At 47.9% G+C, this 24,726-nt stretch overlaps 1 protein-coding gene across 6 annotated transcripts in view; it reads left to right on the top strand.

The window, feature by feature from the left end:
- PHKA2 (phosphorylase kinase regulatory subunit alpha 2) overlaps positions 1–24,726 on the top strand; it is a 70,538-nt gene that overhangs the window by 40,127 nt on the left and 5,685 nt on the right. For 2 of the 6 annotated variants that reach the window (XM_043570695.1, XM_043570696.1), the window contains 19 exons: positions 1,061–1,156; positions 2,852–2,959; positions 4,689–4,767; positions 6,156–6,290; positions 6,953–7,062; positions 8,222–8,366; positions 8,624–8,702; positions 11,656–11,819; positions 12,570–12,749; positions 15,850–15,938; positions 16,835–16,968; positions 17,368–17,524; positions 18,343–18,422; positions 18,631–18,709; positions 18,816–18,945; positions 19,538–19,639; positions 21,831–21,949; positions 22,702–22,731; positions 24,131–24,184. In XM_043570695.1, coding sequence (XP_043426630.1) covers positions 1,061–1,156; positions 2,852–2,959; positions 4,689–4,767; positions 6,156–6,290; positions 6,953–7,062; positions 8,222–8,366; positions 8,624–8,702; positions 11,656–11,819; positions 12,570–12,749; positions 15,850–15,938; positions 16,835–16,968; positions 17,368–17,524; positions 18,343–18,422; positions 18,631–18,709; positions 18,816–18,945; positions 19,538–19,639; positions 21,831–21,949; positions 22,702–22,731; positions 24,131–24,184 — 2,070 coding nt within the window. Of the gene's footprint in view, positions 1–1,060; positions 1,157–2,851; positions 2,960–4,688; positions 4,768–6,155; positions 6,291–6,952; positions 7,063–8,221; positions 8,367–8,623; positions 8,703–11,655; positions 11,820–12,569; positions 12,750–15,849; positions 15,939–16,834; positions 16,969–17,367; positions 17,525–18,342; positions 18,423–18,630; positions 18,710–18,815; positions 18,946–19,537; positions 19,640–21,830; positions 21,950–22,701; positions 22,732–24,130; positions 24,301–24,726 lie in introns of all 6 variants that reach the window. The other 4 variants (XM_043570699.1, XM_043570697.1, XM_043570700.1 and 1 more) reach the window with 4 other exon arrangements.

The raw sequence follows: 24,726 nt of genomic DNA, 5'->3' as shown, positions 1-24,726 counted from the left end.
TGTCAGTTTGAGTCTCAGTCCAGCTAGAAGGACCTTGAAGGGCAGAGGGAATTCTTCCTTCCCAACATGGCAGTAAGCTTGAAATGTTAATGTTCCCCTATCGTTGATACTTACTGTTATGCTTGGGGATTATCTTGGGTCTTATGTTTTCGGTCTTTTTATCCCAGAACTGAAAGGTCTCAAAAGAATTGATTTGGAATTTCAATTGTGATGAAGTTTGACAGTTATTACAAACAAAAGTTGAGAAGACAAAAAAGAATGTGCTTTAGGACCTTATTTTCTAGGCCTCGTAGAATTTACTACTGTTAGCCCTATTCTGTCTCTTCCACTTGATGCCCAACGATCTTTAAAAAATGGCACACCCCTGCTCAGACTTTGTTGTCCACAAATTTCAAAAGTAAAGAAAATGAGATCTGAAAGGCATTTGATTAGGTTTTCCAAAGATGAAATGGGTTAAATAGCTGGGTGGCTGGTTAAGGATTGTTTTTCCCCTTTTGTCTATTTCCTTTTCATACATAGGTTTTTTATCGCTGCCTTTTTAATTTCATGGAAATGTTTACATCAACAGCTTTTGTTATATTGAGGAGTGCATCCTAAGAATCGGGTCCATGAATCATAGTACATACACTTCCTTTTCCTCACATCGGGTTCATTTTGCAAGTATTTGTTGAGCAATAAATGTTTGAATGAGGGCTTTTTAAGTGGAAAACCGGTAGGTCGAAATAGGGATACCCTGCTTTAGATCTGGCCTCCACTCCAAGAAGTTGATACAGTCTAGCTGGTGAGACAAAATTTACATATGTGAGACGTTAAGGGTGAAATATTGAAGTCATGAGTTCAGACAATACAGAAAAGCCCGACGCGGTTAGCTCCTTCTAACCTTTGCTGTCGGCAAGAGTCCTAGTTCCTCCTGCCCTCCTGAAGTGGAAGGTATTCATGCATTTCTTGGCCCTGTGTCCTACTAGTAATCTGTTGCCAAGAGAGGTATTTTTGTATGTCGTACTCCTGTTACAGTGTTAATGACCCCTCTTTCATGCTGGGGCACGGGGCCATTTTTCAGGTCCAAGAGTACCGAGAGGCCCTGGAGGGAATATTAATCAGAGGCAAGAACGGGATCCACCTGGTGCCAGAACTGTATGCCATCCCACCTAACAAGGTAACCGAGAGCTGCTTATCTAAAATGAAGTGAGTTCGTGCTTGGCCTTTTGGTATTTTTCATCCCCCTTTCAGACCTAACACCTTTTTTCCAGAAGTGGTCTCTTCAGCACCAAGCTAGGTATGGGGCACAAAGGGGTTACAGTGCCAGCTCTGTCTCGACGAGGGTTACAGGCTAGTGGGGGGTGAAGGAGCTGGTCTGGGGAATGGAGGCAGACATAGGAGCGGCACTGCAAAGGCCTAGTGCGTTAGAGGACCTGCAGGCACTGGGGTGGAGAGGGGCTGAGAGACAGTGACACCTCCACAGGGAGGCAGGAGCTGGCCCAAGGGTGGGGGGAGGCCAGAGCCAAGCTGTCTTTTGATCCAGACACTTTGCCTTCTGTTCTTTGCATCAAGTATTTCTCATTCCAGATCTTTGCAATCTTTCTTAACACTACTTACATTTCAAATAGCCTTAACATACAATCTGATTGTGAAAGTAATCCTGTACACTGTAAAACATCCAGGATTCTGTAGAAAGGAGAAAATACTTCTCCCTCCTCTTACTACCCAAAGATAACCAAACTTGCTACCAACGATAACTCTGACATTTTGCAGAATCTCCTTCCACACTGTCATGCTAGCAGCTCATTTCGGTTACTGACACGGTTAATTCTGTGTAGTTTACGAGTTTAAGGTTTTCTTAATGTTTACTACGGCAGCAAATTTTAACAATTCATTAATAACATCACTGATTAACCCACAGAGTATGACTCCCCTCGTGGTGTGACTTTCCCTTTTGGAGAAGGATAAGTGTTTCCTATTTTCTTCGATTGCTGTGTTTTCTGCAGGAAAAAAGCGGTCACTAACATTAACCCCAACCAGCGTTGTAATGGCTAAAAACCTGAAGGTCAGGGGTACCTGGCTGGCTTAGTCAGTAGAACATGTGACTCTTGATCTTGGGGTTGTGAGTTCCAGCCCCATGATGGGGTAGAGTTTACTTGAAAAAAAATAAAATAAAATAAATCGGAAGGTCAGCATGGAGTTTACAACAGAGAAAATTGCAGACTGACTTTTACAATGAATATGCAGCACTGTCCCTCTGAAAAAAGAACCGTAGCTTATTTTGATGAGTCAGAAGCTCCCAGTGGATCCAGCTTATTGAGTCCCTGGTGGAGAATTAGTGATCTAATAGTACAGTACTATTTTTCCTCAATAAATAGTGCCACCTTCTGGTAACCGTCTTGCATAGGCACACAGTTTGTGAGCTCCTGGGGATAACAAGACAGGAGGAACCTGACTTAGCATCCTGCGATGCATTGCCTTGGCTATAGGGCGGTGCTTTAGATCATCGTACCCATCATATAGACGAGCGCGAGCATGAGCTGCGAGACTTCTTGCTGCCCAGAGTGGTGCTCACAGAAGGCAGTCCAGGCTCCGTGTGCCTGCCTCTGCCTCCTGCCATCAGTGTGCTTGTGCGAGGGGCGCTGGCCTGGAGCCAGGCCTGGATTTCAGTTCCGTTTCGGCTGCGTTTAGCCACCTGGCCCCCACGCAAAGGCCTTAGCTCCTCGGCCTCCCTGCCCCAGCGCTCGCACAGGACTGGCTTCGGGGATCGAATGAGTGGTGTTTTGTAAATCCTCAGCGCGCTTCCCGATGTACAGTGACGTGGGCCTCCTTATCCTCTGACATTCTGACTTTGGGTTTTTCTCTTTGCCAGGTAGATGAAGAGTATAAGAACCCCCACACGGTGGACAGAGTTCCTCTGGGGAAGCTGCCCCATCTGTGGGGTCAGTCCTTGTACATCCTCAGCTCACTGTTGGCAGAGGTAGGGGACTTGGGGACCTCACAGACTGGAAGCCATCGGATTTGAGGTACAGGGGACCCTAGAAGAGCGTAGGAGCTCTGCCCCACGTGGCCGTGAATGACTTTGGCAACTCAGAGTTTAAAGGCAGCTGGACTGGGTCGGCTCTGAGGCCTGCTGCCTGGGCTTGTGTGCCCATATTTACTGAATCAAGCCACTTCAGAGTTCACTGCGTGCCAGGCACCAACCCCCCTCACATTCCTGGCCTGTGGCTGGAACCTGGTTGAGTCGATGGTCAGCAGGAGACTAGAAGCTTCCCAGTCAGGATCCGCACATGTGTGAAAGATACAGGTTTGGAGAAGTCGGCCTCCGGCTCCCCTGGCACAGTCCTGGGCACAGGAAATGGCGCGGCTGCACAGTCTGTCCATGTCAAGGGGCAGGGAGGGGCTCATTTTCCTGTGGTGCGTTTTGTGTCAGGTGTTCCCTCAGCCCCCAACACCCTTACTTAGAAGGTCTGCTGCCTCTGACTCCTTTCTTCTTGTTAAATGTTCTCTCGTCCCCAGGCTTAAGTTTTTAAAATGCAAATGCTTTTTTGTCTACTAAAAATGAATCCCCCTCCCCAACGGGGGTGATGGTGTCGCTGGTGTGTGGGTGAGGTTATCAGATGGGTTCATCTGTCCTTGGGGGCTCCTGCCCAGCTGACTACTCTGGGCCCGCGGGGAGGGGTGTGGAGGAAAGAGTCCCGGGGGAAGAGCTAGGAGCTCCAGCCTGTGAGGCTGGCCCAGTCCTGTGTGTTCTGTCAGACTCTAGAAGTTGGGGGTAGGGAGCTTGAGTAGTGGCTCCAATACCACTGGGGTTCCTAGTGTGTAAAATATCAGAAGTAAAGATCTCACAGTAGCAGCGGCCCTTAGGAGCTGCCGGTGCTGAGGTGGGGCAGCTGTTTCATGGGTGTGACTGCCTCCTCCATTTCATGGTCAGACACATTTCATGTGTCTTGTCTGCCTCTTACTAGCTCTCTGGCCTCAGGAGCCTCGGTTTCCTCATCTGTAAAGTGAAGAGGTTGGGCTTGATCATTTTCTGCATTACTTTCCAGCTCTGATGTCTGTGTCAGTGAGATGGGGGAACAAACAGCTGTTTCTTCCTCTTCCATGTAAAGGCCTTCATTTAGGCCCAGCACTGGGTCGGATTCTTCCTCAGAACTCCTAGAACACCTTGATCCCCTTGCTGAGGGCTCCAGTCCTTTGCAGAAGATGTGAGGAGATCCATATGCAAACAGCGCTCTTTGCAAGCAGGGATGGGAGCTTTGTGTTTCAGGATAGTCACCCCGGGGCCAAGTCCCCTCTCTGCCACTTACCTTAAGTGCTTCGTTACTTCGGTTTCCCCACTTATAAAATGATAATCCTAGTGCCTCCCTGTTTGGAGGCCTTAGTGTGGCCAGGCACGTGGAGGGGCTCAGCACGGGACCCGGCGAGGAGTAAGGACTTGGGAAGTATTAGTCACTATTGCTCTTTTCGCTCACACGAGACGCTGGCGTGTCTGACTAGCTTAGAGAGCTGGGTGCTGGAAACACAATATGTGTATCAGTGGCTATCCAAAAGGTGTACTGTGTTTCAGAGAAAATAAGCAATTGATTTAAACAACGTAAAGGAATAAAATACTGAATATTTTGAGCCCCAAAATATTTCATTCTCAAAGTTGGATTTAAGGTGAAATTTAATTGTATTTTATAGTGTTAATTCTCCTCTTTTCCTAGGGATTCCTTGCCACTGGGGAAATTGATCCCCTAAATAGAAGATTTTCCACTTCCGTCAAACCTGATGTCGTAGTGCAAGGTTTGTGAGCGTGTTTACTGTTCGTATTCAGCCGTCTAAAACCAATGCTCTTTTTAATGCAAAAGATTCCCTAGTTTCCCATCCCACTTTGTAAAAAGTATGTATGTGTGCTCTAGCGTTTATCACTTACTTCCTGGACATATCTTCTATAACTCACTAGTTCCCAAAGGCAACAGTATTCTTCCAACCACAAAGTTACTTTCTACAAAGCAATTGTTTTCTTGAATCTAAATCTTGATCGCAGTTGGGGCACAAGTGATTCACCGCGCGTCATTTGTCATTACTGAAATTCTTTAAAAAGTAGAACATGACCCTGGTGAAAGTTCAGAACCTGAGTGAAGGTTTACTCGTTGCTTGCTTTGAGGTGTGACTTCTCTGCAGAGCTGCAGGCCCATGTTTTTCACCTGCCTCCCCTCCTGTCCAGCCAGCAACTCTTTCAGAGAGGTGGAAGGCCAGCCTGGGCCGCCGCAGTGCTGTCCCTGCCGAGCCATGTGATTTCACCACCCCGTGCCTCAGGGTCATCATAACTGGTGCCCCCTCACAGGGTGGTCCCGAGATGCACTGCAGTTGTCACCAGGAAAACCCTCGGTGCGGGTCCTGGCTCACCGGTCCCCCTCCCTCCTGGGGAGGACTTGTGAGGAGCTTGCGGGCCTCTTACGTAGCCGAGCAACTTACGTGGCAGCTGATATCAACGCACGTGGTGTACAGGCCTTATTTCCTCTAAATTACACCCTACGTTTCTTAAGGACAAGGCCCGTACTGTTTTTGTAGCTTCTGTGTTGATTGGCACACAGTCAGTCAACAGGTTCAAATCAATTATTGAACAAATGAAGGGCAGCCCTCTCTGCGGCCATGGACTCATCTCCCCACCCCTGCCTGTGATGGGGCAAGAGGCCCTGCGTCGCTCCCGTGCTCCGGGACCTCAGACACCCACCCAGCTGTCACAACATTGCGATCAGATAGAAATCGTGACGGTTGTGATTCTCATCCATGGCTTAACACGTGAGGCTCAGAGGTCAGCTCACGCAGGGACCCAGAGCTGACAGCTGGAGGCACGAACTCCACTCTCACGTCCAGGTGGACTGATTCACCTGACTCCACAGTCTGCGCTTGACCACGACACACACTGCTACGCCAGCCCGTAAATCCACCGGGCTGCTTTTCCAGCTGCAGGCCGGGACCAGCTGATGGGTCTTCAGCAGCGACTTTTTTTTTTTTTTTTTTTAATATAAGAGAACAGAACAGAATAGCAAATATCAGAAGGTCTGGGCTGGAGGAAGCAGAAGTACAGTTTCGGAAACTTACTCAATATATTCAATACAATATATTCTCCATGTGAGGAAACAGAAGGCCCCAGTCTAATGCAGATTCTACGCTCTTGTTCACAGTCACCGTTCTGGCAGAAAACAACCACATTAAGGACTTGTTGAGGAAACATGGGGTAAACGTCCAGAGTATTGCTGACATTCATCCAATCCGAGTCCAGCCAGGCCGGATTCTTAGTCACATATATGCCAAGCTTGGTAGGTTTGGGGAAATAGCAGGGTGGTTTTGGTGAGGGGGCATCTTGGTTCTAGGTTTCGGGTGTGGGGGAGACCGACAGGTGTGAATTGTGAAGAATCGGGCAAGCCACCAAAGCGTGTGTCTCGACCTCTTCAAAGTGGAGAAGGGTGGCAGACCAGCACATTCTCACTCATTCAGTGGATGTCACCAGAGCTTGGCCGTGCCCTTCGCCAGATCTGTTGTAAAATAGGGCACCACTGAAAATTTGCAGTTGGATCAGTCTTGTGTCTTAATAGGTTTCTGATTTTTATCTGTATTCTTAGAAAATGCTCATTCACCCATTAAAATGGGAGGGGGGGTTCTCTTTATCTAAAATCTTTGTTTAGTATTATGGCTCAATACTAAATAAATTAGAAGTAAACATTTCATAAAGTTCCGTCAATAGTTTAACTCCATATAGGTGTTGAATCAGGTGCCGTTTGTATACATGCATGAAAAGAAGGTGGCAGGGTTTGTTTATAATTCATCCTTGCCCCATTTTAAAGAAGGGTTGGATGGTATTAGAAACACCAAACCCCAAAGTGGGTTAGCATGAAAATAAGCCCAGTCTTAGCCAAAGTCGCTTGGATTAGATGTTGCTATATCGGTCCTAACTCTCATTTCTTTTTTATTTTTCAAATAGGACGGAATAAGAACATGAAATTGAGTGGGCGGCCATATCGGCACATTGGCGTGCTTGGAACATCTAAGCTATATGTGATTAGGAACCAGATCTTTACTTTTACACCCCAGGTGAGGAGAGCAGACCAGCAGCAAAGCAGCACTCATCCTTTGGTTAGGTTCCCTTTTCTTCCTGGTGAGCTACTTAGAATGAGGCAGAAGGTGCATGCGTATGTTCAAATAGAAATTCATACTGTGACACCCAGTACCTAGTACGATTCTTTATTCCTAGTAGGTGCTCAGTGAGTGAGTGTGCCGTCGCTTTCGGTCATGAGTAGTAGTGAAATTCACTCCGCTTCCCAAATTCACTAGCGCCGTGTCACTTGACTTGCAGCCCTCGTGCCTGTGATTGCTGTAGTCCCTAACCCTTGTTTAGGTTGTCATCAGACCCTCTGTGCAACACACAGCCGGTCTGATTTTCAGGCCCCAACCCACCTGATGAGATCCTAAATATACTGATTATAGAGCCTTTTTCTCAGAGTCTTTGTTTACAAAGGAAGGTAGTCCGGCAGAACCCAAACCAAATGTTTTTCATCCATTTGGCCAGCTAGAAAAATCAGCTGTGGGCTCACTTTGTCACCGTGGGCACAGCACCCCACCACCTGGTCACACTGTCATCCGTGGGGTCACGGGTCAGTAGCCCCAAGTTGTTCTTTTTCACCCTAGCCCATGTTGTTCACTTCAGTCTTGTGAGTTATTTCCCTTTGTAACAAATTTCAGACCAGAGCTGAGTGTGGACTGGTCCAGAGGCTAGAATAGTTTGATTTTCAGCGACACCAGGCCGTAGTGCCTTTAGTTCACATTTACCAGGCCCTCTATCCGGTAAACACAGTCTCCACATCTCACCGGCTCTCAGTGCCCTCACTTCCCTGACTTGGAAATCCTCTCCGAGCCCAGCAGCCTTAGAATGCGTAGGAATTAAGGAGTTATTGATTTCCTTTCAGAGACCGTGGTGTTGGGCTGCGTGCTTAAATCCTCATCCACGGAGCTATAAATGGATCTAGCCATGCACCTTTCCCTTCCAGGCTAATGTAGCTATGGCTCCCGGGCAGGCGACAGATCAATTTTTGTCTGATTGCAGGGAGAGCCCTGTGATGGGGGAGGATTACAGCCAGGATTGAGCTCCTTCTCTGGAAACAAAATGCAAGGATTAGTGCTGCCATGAATGACAGCTGGGGTTGTGTCGAGGGAATGAAGGACAGCTTTTTACTTGGCCTGATCTGACTTGCAGTTTACCGACCAGCATCATTTCTACCTGGCCCTGGACAATGAGATGATCGTGGAGATGCTGAGGATCGAACTGGCCTACCTGTGCACCTGCTGGCGGATGACGGGCAGACCCACGCTCACCTTCCCCATCACCCACACCATGCTCAGTAACTTCATGAACTTGATCTGATTCGTGTCCCCCCTGTTGGTTTGGGCCCTTTTCAGAATGTTTGAAATGAGTCCCACAGACAGAGCTAAGTACTGAAGGGGGTTCTCAGCAGTTTGCTTTCTGAGGTCAGGAATCTTCTATGCCATAAGTATTTTAATTAGATCGTGTTGATGAAAACATTTCAGCGCATGCCCAGAAAACCAAAAAGTATTCCCAGATTAAATAAACTAATTTGTCTTTTTTTTTTCCCCTTAGCAAATGATGGTTCAGACATTCATTCTGCAGTTCTTTCTACAATTAGAAAACTAGAGGATGGATATTTTGGAGGAGCCAGGTAATTTGTGATTTTCAAACTTATTTTTTATTTCTTGTTTTAGGTATCCGTGACCTTTGTTAAAAAGTCTTCTGCTGCCCTTCTCCGCTTTTCATATGAATCACTGAACGTAGAAGCATGGAGTTTAGAGTAAAAAAGAAGTTGAAACTTACCCGTTCACCCACGTGAAACTGGAATCCTCGCTAAAGCTGCTTTTGGGGGTGTTTGTGATGCTTTTACCGGTGCCAGGTGGCTTGAGGCATAGGGAGGTGAACATGTCAGGTCTCTCTAAAGTGGCGTTCTCGGAACGCATGTATGGAATGCTGTGTCTGTCTCTAGTAAAGGGCCCGGAGGAAAACACCCAGTGCCTGGGATCTAACAGGTGCTCAGTGAATACTCCTTGAATTGACTTGAGTGTGTTATGACCTTAAGACTAATTCATAGAACTTTACAGATTCCCTGAGGGGCCCTCAGAGCAGAGCCCTTGAATGGGCCTTGCCTAGACCATTGTCCTCTCATCCTCAGTAGAGTGATACCTATTCCAGTTGACGGGCCCACCGTACCACAGATGCTCCCAGGTGGGATGGTTAAGCACCTTGAGGGATAGAGGGGCCTCACCTCCTGGGAAAACCCATTCCATTTTTGTACCCTCTGACTGTCACAAGGCAGAAGTTTTCTCTATAGCTTCTATGCCCTAATCTCCAAATCCTTTGGAATATGCCAGAAGGGTTCCAGAAGAACCTCACTGTACAGCTAGCCCTGAGTGAGGTGTGACCCTTCCTGGGCTCTGGAGTCTTCTGTTGGTTCCCTGATAGAATGTCAGTCGCCAAGTGTTTGGGCCTTGAAGTTGGCCCTTCTCCCATCTCCCCACACTAGGGACTCTGCTGCCACTGCAGTGGTTTTTAAAACTGTGGTAAAATGCACGTAACCTATAATTTACCATCTTAGCCATTTTAAAGTATATGGTTCAGTAACATTGTGTTCACATTGTTGTGCAACCAATCTCTAGGACTCTCTTCATCTTGCAAAACTCCAACTCTCTACCCGTTAAACACCAGCTCCCCATTTCTCCCTGACACCCACCCTTCTATTTTGTGTCTCTAGATATCTCATCTAAGTGGACTCGTCCAGTATGTTTTTCTGTAACTGGCATATTTCACTTAGCCTCACGCCCGTAGTTGAGTCACTCTATTTCGAAGTGCTGGGGTTCACACCTCTGCTCACAGAGCTTGCTGCGCCTTTGCCATATACTTGAATGTCCCCACTCCGATCTTCTCCTGGAGTGTCAGTGAGACCGTCCCCAGCATTTTGCCATCTACGTTTGCAGCACGAGCACCATAACTGCAGTAGGCATGCACTTTGGAACGTTCCACCTGCGGTTTGGAGAAGTTACCGCCTGGTGCACAGCGTTATAGCCAAGAGAAAATACCATAAGTTCCTAATTAACTTTTGCAAAATAAACTCTTTAATTGAAATCTAATCATTGTCAAAAAGGATACTGTCTCCAGTTAATTGCTCACTTGCAGTGCCTTCTTTGTTGCTTTGGATGCATTGTCTGACTTAGTCTTCACTTTGCGTCGTCGTGGGCTGTATTCCTGTTTGACAGACCAGGAGCTGTAGGCTCAGAGGGCGAGGGGCTCGAGATGAATAGGTGCAGAAGCTCTATATGAACCCAGAAACCAGGCCTCAGCCTCCATGCTGAGCTGGATGAGGGCTCCCACGGATCTGGAGGGCCTCCTGTTGATAGAGCATGGCAAACGATTCGGAGGACTGTGGAAAGAAACGGGAGTGCCTAGGCTCCAACAGGCTACCTTTCCTAAAGGAAATAATTAACACTGAGTCTCATTTTGGCTTTTCCTTTAGGTTTGAGGGTCTTTAAAAACCCTAGATGCCAGAGTTTCCCTCTAGACCCTCCTGGGGTAGCTGGTTATCAGAAGCCTTTTTAAATTCCTGCCATTCTACCTTTGACCTGACTCCTTTCAACTTCCAACGAGAGAAACTTTCCACGCTCCCCCTCACCTCCTCCTGGCCCCAGTCTCAAGGCAAAGGAATCTTTAGAACTGGCCCCAAGACCCTGGTGGGAAAAAGATGTTACTTTTTTAAAGGGAAGACTTTTCTTCCCTTCCCTCAGGCCATGTTTCTGGCTGTCGTCCGTTTGCCCATTGAAGCTCCAGCACCCCCGAACTCACTTGCTTCGCAAACTTCCTTCCGTGTGTTCCTTAAGTGTTTCTCTCGGTCCTTCCAGCTGCTAATCTGATGCTGATCTGATGTCCCAGTCTGATGCTGGTAGCTCCCGGGATCCTATTGTCTTCTGCCTCTGGAGCTAACATTTTAAGAAGCACACAGTGGTGGCTTTCTGCAGGGGGCGGCCCCTCCCTTGTGCTCCCTGAACCCGGGACCCCACACTGCCAGACCCAGCTTCCAGTTTCCAGTGGAACTTTTCCCAGCCTGAAACTGTAGTAAGGCCACGCTGGGCATCTGCTCTGGTCTGGGGATGGTCCCCCATGGCATTCCTTCTAGAAAGAACTTTGCCTCTGAGACTGCCTCTCCTATCACATACCTGTGCCTGCGTGAGCATATTGCATGGTAGGTTTTCTTCTGGTCCAGTTGTTTTAGGGCAGAAAAAACCCCCAAGGCTTGTTTGGTTCTGGTTAAAAGTGGTTTGCTCAGTCTGTTTTGTAAAACTTTGGTCGGTTCAGTAAGATAGACTTCTGTTTGTGTTGGGTTTGGGAGTAAGAAATCAGCATGATTCATTTTGGCTTTTAATATGCTACGTGCTCCCACTTTATACTTGGTATTGAATTTTCGTTTTAATTTCTTGGCTGACTACTTATGTGGGGCAATCTGCAGAGTGATGTATTTATCGATTCTGGCAGAAGCACCATCTGGTTGTTGAAACGTTTCTCCGTGATTCATAGTGGAAGTCTGTCCACATACACCTGTATGTCTAACATAGTCTCTCCTTGGCTGGCAGAGTAAAATTAGGGAGCCTTTCGGAATTTCTTACCACGTCTTTCTACACATATCTGACCTTCCTGGATCCAGACTGTGATGAGAAGTTGTTTAATGATGACAGCGAAGGGAGCTTCAGTCCTGATTCCGACTTGGGAGGATATTTGGAAGATACCTATAATCAAGGTATGGCTTGAAATGCCCTTGCAGGTGGTTCGTTGAATATTTAAACCGTGGCATTGTGAGAAAATTGCCCTGAGACTCAAGCACAGAAAATGATTGGTCGTTAACATAACAAAAAAGAGGCTTTAGAAACTCGCGTGTATTAAAATGAGTAAAATGCGGTTTAAAAACCTAACCTGCAGAAGTGGGGCTTTTTTTTTTAACCTAGAGGGACAAAGAGTCTCAGGAATGAGGATTTTTCACAAAATACGTTCTAAAGACAGAAACCCCCTGCTTGAATTTTCAAAGGAATGGTAGAGTGATCTAGGTTTGTAGGTTTGGTTGGGTTTGAGTGATGAAATCCTATGTACGTAACATTTTTCAAATTAAACAAGGTTTTGGGTTGAAATGACCTGTGGTTATGGGGGCTGGGCACTCCCTAATGCTTAGCTCACTCATGGCAAAACAAAAAGTTCAGATGTTTAGCCGCTGGCCCTCAGGTTTTGTTACATATTCAGTTCATCTTGGTATGATGCGTATCTGTCTTGACCTGCATTTTCTTCTCCTAGGATGAGGTGTTTCCAGACGATAACTTTATCAATACATACAATTATCCTTGTAAATTTCGTTACCCTCTGGGAGTGGGGGTGCAAGTATCTATAGCCGAATGTTGTCTCCCACTAAATCTACTCAGCGCTGCATGTTATATCACTGTTACACATTTAGAATATTTCTGCAGCTTCTTTTCACTGGCTCTTTCTCTTGCCTGTCCAGTTACAGAAAGCGAGGATGAACTTGACCAGTATATCAACCACCTCCTCCAAAGCACGTCCTCCAAGTGCTATCTGCCCCCTCTTTCTAAGAAGACAGAAGACAGCCATGTTTTCAGTGCCATCCACTCCACTCGGGATATACTTTCCGTGATGGCAAAAGCAAAGGGTTTGGAAATTCCATGTGCGTTATTAAAACTCTTTTCTGCCTGTTGAAATAACTTCTCAAAGTAATACATGAGCATAATTTAGAAGTCAGAGAATTCTAAAAAACCACAAAATGCAGAGATTTCCTGCCTCCTCCTCGTTGACCCAGTCCTTCTGCTTAGAGGCGACCACTTTCCACTGTTAGCTGTTTCTTCTGGCATTTACATGTCTCTTTTTCTAAAACAATGTGTGTATCGTGCAATCTTTTGATGTGTCGACTTTTATTCAGTATGTGTTGGCTTCCTCTTCTGTGGATGAGGATGTAGCTGTCTTAAATCACCACTCTTACGCTTCGCTTCCCATAACCTAGTGATGGCAGTTGTATTCAAGTTTAATCGGTATTCGCTCTTCATATTACCGTATGTATGCAAGTATTCTCAACTGAGCTGTATAGTATATTGTGACCATATTACAGTTTTTATTTTTTCTAAAGTTCGTACCACTAACTTTAGAAGTCACGAATACTATTAACTTTATTCAAAGTTGCTCTCTTTCATTTGCTTTGCCCCCAGTGGCCCACAATACAAATTTTCACAAGGCCAGTCATATCCATGAGTCTCTCAGTTGGACTACTTTTCGTAGAGCCCACAAGTCTCCTCCGTCTGCTTGGTTGTGCTCTAGGCCTTTTGCACACCTGGCATCCTAGGACTTCTCTTTACTATAATCTTTGGAATCTCCTTTGCTTATCTCTTCAGTTGGCCTCCCTGTTTCCTGAGTTTGACATGTTCTTCTTGATTTCTTCCTTTGGTGGAACACATTCTAGAATAGCTTCGCCAAGTTTTAAAACGGTACAGGGGGCAGGCACGGTGGTGGCAGCCCTCAGCCTGCTGGTTTCGGAAGCTCCCTGCCCCGTTTGCCTGGGTGCCCTCCATGTCTGGGATGTCGATTTTATCCTGGGATCTTCCTTCGCCAGCATCCCGGAGAGTCCCTTGAGACTTCCTTGTCTCCTGGGTTGGCTCTCCTGCTTTCTATATCTCTACTTTTCCTTTTTCTTAGCTTACTCTCTTACTCTGGTGGAAGATATCTAGTAGTTTCCCGAGAAACGGTGCTCGGTTGAGAGAACTGTCAAGGCTTGGCAAGTCTGAAAATACCTACAGATATTCTGTATATCCATTTGAGAGTTCGGTTATAGAATTCTAGGTTGAAAATACATTTTTCATCAGAATTTTGAAATCATCGCTTCACTGTCTTTTTGCTTTCAGGCTTGCTTTTGAGAAATCTAATCCTGTTCTGGTGTTTGATCCTTCAAATATGAATTGTTTTTCTCTTGGAAATTTTTTTTAGGATCTTCTCTGTTCCCAGGTTGTGAAATTTCAGGGATGTGCCTCGATCTGGGTATATTTTCATCCCCTGTGTTGGAGGCTCAGTGGGCCCTTTCAACCCTGGGAATTTTTTTTTTTCAGTCCTGTAAAGTTTTTCTGAAAAATGTCTTGACTCGCTTCCTTCCTTACATTTTCTCTGTTCTCTCTAGCACCTGTGAATCCACTGTTGCCCTCTCAGAGAAGTCTTTAGCGTTTCTCTTCTGTCTTCCGGTTCTCTGGCTTGTGCTCTCTTCTGAGGGCAGTTGCTTCAACTTTATGTTCCACCCCCTCGATTGAGTTTTTTCACTTTTGCTATCAGGTTTTAAATCTCTCTTCTCTGATTTGCACCCATTCTTGCTTCGTGCATGCAATTTAATTTCTTATTACTCTAAGAATATTAACAGCAGGACTTTTTGGTTTTGTTTTCACGTTTTCTTCTCCCCAAACGTTTTTCAGGTCCCCCAAGTCAATTTTTCCTGTTTTGGCTTCTGTCTTCCACACTAGAGTCTTTCCTCCAGTGTTGGGTGTTTCTTGGTTACCTGCTCGTGCTTGACAGTCTCTAAGCGTGTAGGTGGAGCCTGTGGGATTAACGGGTGCGGGCTGGGGAGATCTCCCAGAGACACCCTACCATCTCTTTTTCAGTCTCCTTTTTGACACGTTAGGGTCCGGTTGCTGGGAGCTATATAGTCACTTATTCCACCTCAGGACTGTGCACGTCCTTTAGGTGTGCCACATACCCCACCTGCAGCTTTTACCCTCTTCACAGAGACCCTCTAGTCTTCTGTCGGGGTGAGCACGGCAGTTGCCCAGCTGTCTGGATTTGAGGAAGGGATCTAAGGAGCTCCCTGCTTCTTACACCGCTTCTCCGCAGTCTTCCTTATGTTTGGACACCCTTTCTGGAGCCCAGTTTCAGAGGTCTTTAGTGCAGCAGGAGAGACTTCTGAGGATTCTCTGATACAAATCTGACCGTTGGTTTTTCCCACTGCAGGCTTGGGCTCTGGTTGTCCTTTGCTTTCTGTCTGCTAAGTCAGTTATCTTTCATCCGTCAGCTTCCCCACTTCCAAAATGCCATTACTACTGTCTTGTCACCCCTGCTTTCCCCTATTCTTGAGGATTTGTCTTTAAAAAAAAAATCATTTTCTACAGTGTTAGTGGTCGGTTGAGAGGAAGTAAAATGTGTGTTTAATTTACTAGCGTAAACTGGAGGTGTGTAAGTTGCCTTATAAATATGCCCCCTCTCTCTGTTGAAAACTTCCTCTTTTCCCAAGATGATATGACCTAGCCTGGAAGACGCAGATGGTTTGGTGAATCAATAACTGGTAATGATAGCATCCAAAGGTGGTTAAACACCAGCAGTGGTAACACCTGGCGTTGGCGAAGTGAAATGCACACTGGACTTCTGGAAGCCGACACCTTAATGAGGAGAAGGCCAGTGACCCCGAACACATGCTCTTCCTTCTGTCGTTCCCATCTTCCTCATCCGAAGGACAAAGGTCGGCCTCCATCAGTTCTAAGGCCCCTTCCAGTCCTCAGATGCTATGTCGTTTCCCTCAGTTCCAGGAGGGAGAAGCGAGATCGATGTCCTGCTCACCTCTCGTTCCCAGGTCTAGCACATGATGTGGCTACCTGGTAAATTCTTGCTGAAATTAATTTAAATAAGTAATCGTTCCTTTAGTCGGTTTGTATTGGGTAAGGAGTAGTCGCCGTAACGCTCAAAAGAAGTATCTTATCCTTCCTCCTCCTCAGAAGGGCTTTCTTTATTCTTTTGTTTTCCAGTTGTTCCCATGACTTTGCCAACTAAAGTTCTAAGTACCCACCGTAAATCACTAAATCTTGTTGATTCTCCTCAGCCACTCCTAAACAAGGTAAAGTATTTAGAATCACTTTTGTCTGGTTTTGTTTTAGTGTAATGTTTTTCGATGTTGGTGTTGCTCCCAAGAACTCTTTTACGGGGTTGAACTCAAAAGTGAACATTTTTTGATGTCCGGGACCTTTGGGATTAAAAGTTCTGGGTTTCAGTGAGAACCCGCTCTTGGTTGTCTGCGATCTGCCTCTTGTTAGTATCCACAATGCATTTGATGCAAACCTTGATACTTTGCATGTAGGAAAAGGCTACTGCCTTTCTGCCCAGCATCAGAATCTGTCTCACTAGAGGAAGTAAGTAAAAAGATCCCTGAGGAGAATAAAATGTCAGGGTGTTCCCACTGATTCCTATAATTCGTTTTATCTAGGAGTTTGTCTATGATTTTATCCTACGTGAATAGAAAGATTCAGTGTCTACTGAAGAATATTTTAACCTGACTTCAATTGGAGGTTGTCTAAAACTTACATATTTTTTGTGTTTTGCTTTCAAAAAGATCTTTATTGCAGTACAGCATACAGAGAAAGGCGTAAAGGCTAGAACCGGGGGACCGGTGGAAACAGCTGCCCCCTGTGCCCTCCCAATTGCTTCCTCCCTCCACTCCGCTGGTAACTGCCGGCCTGAGTTCAAACACCAGGGCTTCGTTTTAACCCGTTTTTGAACGTTGCATAAATACACATATCTTCATCTGTTCCGTCTGGGCTCTTCAGACATTGACTAACCCAATGATTCGCTGATCAGAAATAGTAAAGCATATAAATAAAAAGCTACGGAAGAGTCACTGAAACCTGGAGCACAGCAGTGACAGTTTCAAGACCCGGTTGGTGTGTCACTTCCTGGTCTTCTGAAAGTTCACATGCTCAGCCCCTCTCCCTCGCTGTTTGGCTTTTGTATGGCCAGGCCCCCGAAGACGACTTCCAGTGGCCCAGAGATGACCATGGTGATGTGGACTGTGACAAGCTGGTTGAGCAGCTGAAAGATTGTTCAAACCTACAGGACCAAGCAGACATTCTGTACATTCTGTATGTAATAAAGTAAGTTTATGGTCTTCACCAGCTCGAGCCTTCTCCACGCTCCCGGACTCTTTGTTGTCGTTTTCCTGGACTTCCAGCAAAGCAGGTCATGATTATATTCACCCACAAAACCCAGGATCACCATGAGCCGACTTCTGTCTCCTCCTCTACCCACCAGCTCTGGCCTCTCAGGACGAGAAGGCTTGAGTGAGGCCAGGATCTCCCTGTTTATGTTAGGCTTCTGTTTCAAATAGAAGGGGTGCTTTGGTAGGATGGAGCCCTCTTGGTGAGACTCAGAGGCACGGGGAGGCCCCCAAAGTTTGGCAGAATGTACAGTGATTCATTTTCCTCCCTGCCAAGTGAATCCAGCCTTTAAGCATTCCAGGTCATACTTCTGGGATTTTCTCTCTCTCTTGACAGGGGCCCCAGCTGGGACACAAATCTCTCCGGACAGCACGGGGTCACCGTTCACAACCTCCTCAGCGAGCTCTATGGGAAAGCTGGCTTGAACCAGGAGTGGGGTTTGATTCGCTACATCTCTGGCCTGCTCCGGAAGAAAGTGGAGGTCCTGGCAGAGGTCAGAGCAAGTGCACTGGGGCAGTCCGTTTGTTCTTTGTAGACCCATGCCCTCTTTGTGTTAGGAAAGCTGGAGGCAAGCACCTCTTATTTGTAAAGGAAACCAGTTATCTCATACGTGGATGGCACAGGCCCTCCTCTCCTGACCTCCCACTGCTCTTGGAAGACAAGCAGAGGAAATGAGATTCAAGTTGATTAGTGTTGTTCCTTTGTAGCTGCAGAAAGAGGTTTACCAAGAAATCAAATGAAAATGCTCTGTGGCCTGGCACCCTTAAACAGAGCGTTCTTATTTCTGCACATCTGCAGTATAATCATCATTACCGTTTTAGCCCCGAGGCCCTGCAAAATCCAGAACTGCTTTCTAAGACCTTAGAGTTCAGTGTTATGGTAAGATGATGGTATTTGTTTTATGTGAGTAATGGAGAAACTGGCAAGCTAAGACTGTAATATGCTCATTAACCCTTAACGTTGGTATCTTAGGACTCGTGACAGCTCATCTCCCTTGTAGGATATCCGGGGATCCAATGTGTTTGCTACAGTGGATGGGCATTAAATACCCCAATGGGCCCTGCAGAGCCCGGCCCAGGCCACAAAGATCACAGGGACCCAGCCCTGCCTAGGTTGTTCAGTATGGGGTCTGTATATGAATTTTCGAATAAAGGACACCATGGGTCATAAAGTTTGTAAAGGTAAATTTCTGATTCTGTTGGGAGTGACCCTTCCCTGCTGGCCTTGCTAATCTCCACCCCACCCCACCCCCGCTCTCCCCCTCCCCTCCTGCTGTCGCCGTGGCCCTCACCCTTTTCTCTAAATGAGTAGGCCTGCACGGACCTGCTGTCGCACCAGAAGCAGCTCACAGTGGGCCTGCCACCAGAGCCCCGGGAGAAGACCATCTCTGCGTAAGTCTTCAGCCTGGGGGGGGGCCTGAGGTTTGTGGGGGACTGTGCGGAAAGCATCAGTGCCAGCCACCATGTTGGAAGAGGGTCTTTTTAAAAACACTGTCACTCAGGAGCTTCCAGCAGGAAAATAAGGCTCTTCCATGGAGGGCGAGGAGGCACCGCTCCTGGGCACCTTTCATGATGTTCACGTCCTGATGCTTCTTCCTAGGCCCCTGCCCCCCGAGGAGCTCACAAAGCTCATCTACGAAGCCAGCGGGCAGGACATCAGCATCGCCGTCCTCACACAGGTCAGCGAGCCGGGGAGGGGCAGGGCCACAGCTGCCTTCCAGGCACAGGGGCCTCTTCTCCAGCAGCCAGTCTCTGAAACACTGTCTCCACGTGTGTCTGCGTCAGGAGATTGTGGTTTACCTGGCCATGTACGTCAGGGCGCAGCCCAGCCTCTTCGTGGAGATGCTCAGACTGCGGATTGGACTGATCATTCAGGTGATGGCCACGGAGCTGGCACGGAGCCTCAACTGCTCAGGTACAATGTACGCAGGTGGACTCGGGGGGCGGGGGGGGGGGGGTTCCTGCACCTCCCTCCCCGCCCCTAGGGGGAGCCTGCCCAAGTATCCTGGAACCGGGGCTTCCAGGCCTTTGTGTGTGCTCATGCTTTACCAGGTTCTCTCATTTAGATGTAACTTCCACCAGGCCAGCCAGCGCACCTTGTTGAATTTCATATGTCAGGGAGAAGGAGGTACTAGAATCTTGTGCCCTGCTCCGGCCAGCTAAGTCCCTTACTGTGTCTCCTTGTGGTGGGATGTCATCCCGCATCTCATAATGCCTCTGTTGGGAGAAATCCTACCAATTTAAAAGTGTAAATCGACTACGAGATGCATTCCAACATTGGGAACCATCACAGGGTAAAAAAGGATGTGTCTGAGTGTTAAGTAAAGACACAATTGAAACCGCAGCGTTTAGCATCACCGAGGAGTGGCACGCTTCGGCCCTGAAACAGTGGTGAGGTCACCCCGAGCAGGGAGGCCTGCTACAGCATCCTTTGCTACCCCCTCTTCAAGGCCCACCCGACTCTGCGCCACCAGCCCGATGTCAGAGACGTTTATGTTTGTTTGTAGGAGAAGAAGCTTCTGAAAGTTTGATGAACCTCAGCCCTTTTGACATGAAAAACCTTCTGCACCATATTCTGAGTGGAAAAGAATTTGGCGTTGAAAGAAGCGGTAAGTGAATGCTCAGTTCACCTCCGGGGACAGCGGCACAGGGGGCCGACTGGTGTGCCCAGGGTTGCCTACAACCGCCACTGTGGACGGCATAGACGAGGGTAGGCTTCCTGCTTTAGGGAGATGGACGGTCCCTGGGTTCAAGATTGGGGCTCCTAGGCCTTTGTGACCCCTCGTAGGCTTGCTGAGAGCGTTGCCATCGCACGTGGGTGTGGTGTGCACCCCTCTGCGCTCTGGCCTGCGCCCTCCCTCCTTCCGCTGGCCCCTGTGCACGGGTGTGAGGAGGGATGAGGTGAGCAGGGTGTAGGGGTGGAAGGGCTGTCTTTTCCCAGCTCCTGCGTGCCCCACCTTTGGCTTGGGTAGAAGCACTCTCGGCCACACTCCCGTTACCCTTCAGGGGCGCGGGGTCCTCCACATGCTGTCAGCACCTTCGTGCTGAGAGACTGAGCTTCACTCCATCTTGTTCACTGAGTTTTGATCTGTACCAGAACCTTCTTTGCTGTGCTAGGAAGTAGAATCGCCCAAGTCCTGGTGGAATTTTGTTCTCAAATGCTCCCTAATTATAATTGAAGCAATTATCATCTCTCCTCCTAATAAAGCAAAATGATTTGCAGACACATTGGCAGATTTATTTCATCACGCCAAAGAAACGCCGTGCAGGCTGTCATTCTTTTTATTTAATGAGAAGGACATTGGGTACTTCGTATTTTTTCCCCAGAGCGCACACCAGCCAGCAAACAAAGGCGGCGGCATCATGCAATCAGACATGTTTTGGTCGCTTTTCTCCTTTCCTGAAGGAGGAGCGCTCGAGATCCTTTTCCAAAAGTAATTTCCAGTTCTTTCAAATGCACAGTCCTTGAAACGTAAATATGCGAGATAAATATTTTATGTGTTCTGTTCATCAAAATCATATACATGGTTTGATGCAGATAATTACTGAAAATTTGTTATTATAAAGCTGTAGATGCTTACAAAATTGAGAAGAGACTAGTGTCACTAGAAAGCTATAAATATGTCTGGTTGCAAGCAAGGCCAGAAGAGGTCCGTCTTACACATAACATCATTTTATTGTCTTCTGTCATTGTTCAGTTTTTATAAGTTAGGAAACTCAAATAGTCTTAGAATTTTTTTTAAATTCTGAGATGTCAGAGATCTTTCCAGCCACTGCCCACCCTACATTGGCCCTACTGTAGCTCCTCAGACCCCTTTCGCTTCTGGTTTCCACTTTCCTGGTGTCCTTCCTCGCTCTCCAGCTAATCTTTGGGATTCTTCTGCGACTCCCTTCCTCCCTGCTGTCCTTTAAATGTTGGTGTCCCCTGGCTCCTTATTTGTCGCCAGTCTCCTAGGCGGTGCCCTCTACTCCCATAGCTTCATTGAGGGCTGGGTGGGAAGGCTGGGCACCCAGGGGAGCTGCTCTAGGAAGTGGCCTTTGAGCTGGGTTTGCAGAAGGAGAAGGTGCGCCTGGCAGAGGGGAGCAGGTGGGATGGGAGGCAGCAGCACATACAAATGCCCGGCACCATGTACCTGGCTAGGAGTGTGGAGCTGCGAGGGGTAGGTGGGACTCAGGTCGGGCAGGCTTTATCCTGAAGACAGAGCTAGGCCTAGAAGGATTCCAGGCGTGCAGTGATGTGATCACACTTGCCTTTTCGAACGATAGCTGGGACCGAAGCACAGAGAGCCGGTTAGCGGGGAGGGGCAGGACGTAGACAGACCTGAGTCCGGAGGCCGCTAGAGCGGGTTGGAAGTGAGGGGATGGCGGGAGCGCATGGGTTCTTCTCCACTCGGGGCCCTGGGGCCGCTTGTTCTCCTGGGACTTCCCTCTCCAGTCCCAAGGTCCCTTATTTGAGTGGTCTCCATTTTTTACAAGGAAGGTGTGCTTTTGGAGAGTAAATTATTTTTTAAAAACAATTCGTTAAAGGGTTTTATGGCCGCTCTGGTTTTTTTGCGTGCTGCTCAAGCGATGGTCACTCTCTCACCCATTCGCTGGACGCCTGCGGAGCCCGTGCTGTGTGGCAGGTGCTGTTCCAAGTGCTAGAGACAGAGCACTGGTCAGGGCCGACGAGGCTCTCTTCTAATAGAGTTTGTAAGCACGTGGGGCAGATGTGGATAAAAATGCGCACATCGCACGCATTCCTCCCCCGGGGCGGGGGCTGCTAATAGTATCTAAGAGCCCTGTGCGTTTCCCCTCCAGTGCGACCCATCCATTCCTCCACATCCAGCCCTGCCATCTCCATCCATGAGGTGGGACACACGGGAGTCACCAAAACCGAGAGGAGTGGCATTAACAGGCTGAGGAGCGAGATGAAACAGGTAAGACGGAACTCTCGGTGGCGGTGCCGGGAAAGAAGTGGTTTTCATACCTGGACTCACCTCAGAAAGTGATAGAACCCCAGGGCATGCAGGGTGCGGCCTGCTCTTCGCAGAGGATGTGAGGTCCCCTCTGTCCTGAAATCTGAACACACTCTACCCAGATAGCGAAAAATTATGTGAACATTCCAGAGAACATCCTTACCCACGTTTGTCTCTGTTGCCCAGAACCACGCTTCTCGGTGGTGGGCCGCAGCTATCCCAAAAGTAGAGTTGCGCAAAACGTAACTGAATCACCTCTCCGTCAAATGTGTCCTTCACGCCAAATGGCGAGAGGAATGTAGAAAGAAGATGGAATGCTCATGATACCTGTATTTGCCACCATCTACAGGTGTCTCTTTTCTTTGTTCGCTTTTTATTTCACAGTAAATTCCTTCTGAACTGACCCCACAGGACTGCAAGGCAGCAGCTTTTTAGTCCTAGCGTGCCAGGTTCCCAGGTGCTAGGACTTGACCGATGTACAGAGGGGAGGAGAGCTTCCTTCTGACCATGACCTGAGTGAGAAACGGACTCAGGTTCTCCTCTCCGTTTCAAATGGTGGTGACTCGCTAGATGGAGTCCACGGGGTGCTAATGGGTCACACCCAGCAGTTGGGCCAGCACTTCCCTGGATTTTCCAGAGGGTGATAGAAGAGGTAGGGCATCCTTGGTTCGAAAGTGGCTTGTGTTTACTTCTTGCTGTATTTTTACTTTCAGATGACTAGGCGATTTAGTGCTGATGAACAGGTGAAACCTCTGTCTTGTTCTGTCCTTCACGTGTGTGTTTCGTGTCCTTTCTGGCTTGCATGCGGAAAGCGAGGCTGGGAATACGGAGAGCGATTGCGTGGAGAATGGTTTTGCCCGTCCAATGGGCTTGAGCGGAGGTGACTCTGTGGACTGCGGCGGGCAGCCCTGGGGACAGGCAGAGTGCCGGACTTGAGAGCAGGGGAAACGGCCTTGCCCCATGCCTTTAAAAAAGTCCATTTATCAAGCTCTTGGGTTTTATAGGATGCTCTGTGAAAGAGATGGTTCTGGGCTCTGCCTCGGCAGGAGTTTCTGTTCAAAAAAAGGGAAGTAAATAGGGAAAGGTAAAATGTGGTCATCGAGTATATGAATAGAAAGAATACTGTTGTCCCTGTCTGCAGGTTGCCTGGGGGAATTTAACCCTGCAAGGAAAACAGTGTGAGGATACCACTCTTTCATATCACCCCTGGGACGTGCTTCCTCCTCGTCCCTCCAGAAAGTCGGAAGCGCATTCCTGACGATTTAACGTGTGTGACTGAGAGAGCGTAGAGGAGTCATACAGTGACATGCAGCTTCTGTGTGTCGTCTTCCAGGCTAATTTTGCTCCATTTCCGAACACCTCCCTTTGCTAGCCACTCGGTGGCACCATATCCCGGCAGTGGCTCACTGTGGGGGGATGTGGGCGGTTCCTTCTGCCTCCATTTAATACCATCCTTACATATTATGGGGACAAAATGATCTACTTTGGTAGGCTTAGATTCAGCCAGTGCCAGTTTTATTTTGGGCCACTTATATCAAGGAAATACGGTCTCGGTCCAAAATTGTATAGGTGCCTTGGCATTTTAAATTTCTCTTCGCTTTTGCGAGAACACCATGGATGCACGGTTTGGGCGCAGGCCCTGCCCCCTGCAAGCTCAGGGGGTTTTTAGATGAAGAAATGCCTGTTTGGCCAAAGGTCATCCGCCTGATCGTGTTTGTTCATGTAACAAATATCTATTGGATGGCAGTAGGTGCCAGATGCTAAATGGCTGGTCACGGGTAGGTATTTTATTGGTCTCTGCAGCTTTTCAAACTCTTCACATAAAAGCTTAGCAGTTTGTGGCTATGACTGTGGAAAATAAAATGTGCCCTACCTTGGCGAGGCACATCCACATATGACCAGGATGGGTGACATTTCATAGTCTGAGAAAGAGCCTTTCCCAAGTTCGCCGTTGCACGGCCCAGAGCTCCGCGCTGGCCGGCGCCTGGCGCCCTCGGCCTAGATGGTGAGTGAGACTTGTGCGCCCGCATCCCGTGCACCTTCTTTGCGCGGGGTGCTTTCCATGCCTTGTGCGTTCCTCCTCTCTGTGTGTGTCCTTTCGTGTCACTGCCCATGACTGAGTGGACTCTCTTTGTTTTGTAGCTCTTTTCTGTGAGCCAGGCCGTGGCCAGCAGTGCACATTCCTCCAAGTCTGCGGTAAACCACGCACCCCGCCTGTTGTCCTCACCGCCTCCTCGTGTTGTGGTGTCTGAATGCTGTTGTTGCCCTTCTCGTGCACCTACCTCGTCCCTAACTCCCAAAGATTTGAACAGGTTTAAGTGTTTTCATTTGACTGTCGTTCTGAAGAGAGTCTAGAAGGAAAGCCACGAAGTTCTCGAATTGAGCTTTGTTGGCCCAGGAGCTTCTGGGACCTTTGAGGCATTGGTTCTGTGCCTTTCTTTGGAGCTCTGACGGTGAGCCACCGCCTGCACCTGCTGAGTGATTAGCACCTTGTACTCCTAATGCCCCGGCTTGGCTTGAGGCCCCAGATCAAGTGGAGGACTAGGAAATATTCTAATTGCAGAAGTGAGTCTTAATCTTCCTCTTGAAACTAGGAGAAAACCAGCTGAGTCATTGATGAGTGCGGCTGTAATTACTTTTATTTGTATCTAATTGTTGCCGTATTTAAGTGGCAGTAATGAGCCCAATGGAATAACCCAGCCTAACAGCCTCTTCAAAATAAGATCCGATGAAGTCCA

Source organism: Prionailurus bengalensis, chromosome X (assembly GCF_016509475.1).
Source record: "Prionailurus bengalensis isolate Pbe53 chromosome X, Fcat_Pben_1.1_paternal_pri, whole genome shotgun sequence".
NCBI classification, from domain to species: domain Eukaryota; kingdom Metazoa; phylum Chordata; class Mammalia; order Carnivora; family Felidae; genus Prionailurus; species Prionailurus bengalensis.
The sequence above is the reverse complement of the archived record's forward strand: the minus strand, read 5'-3'. Positions and strand labels throughout refer to the sequence as shown.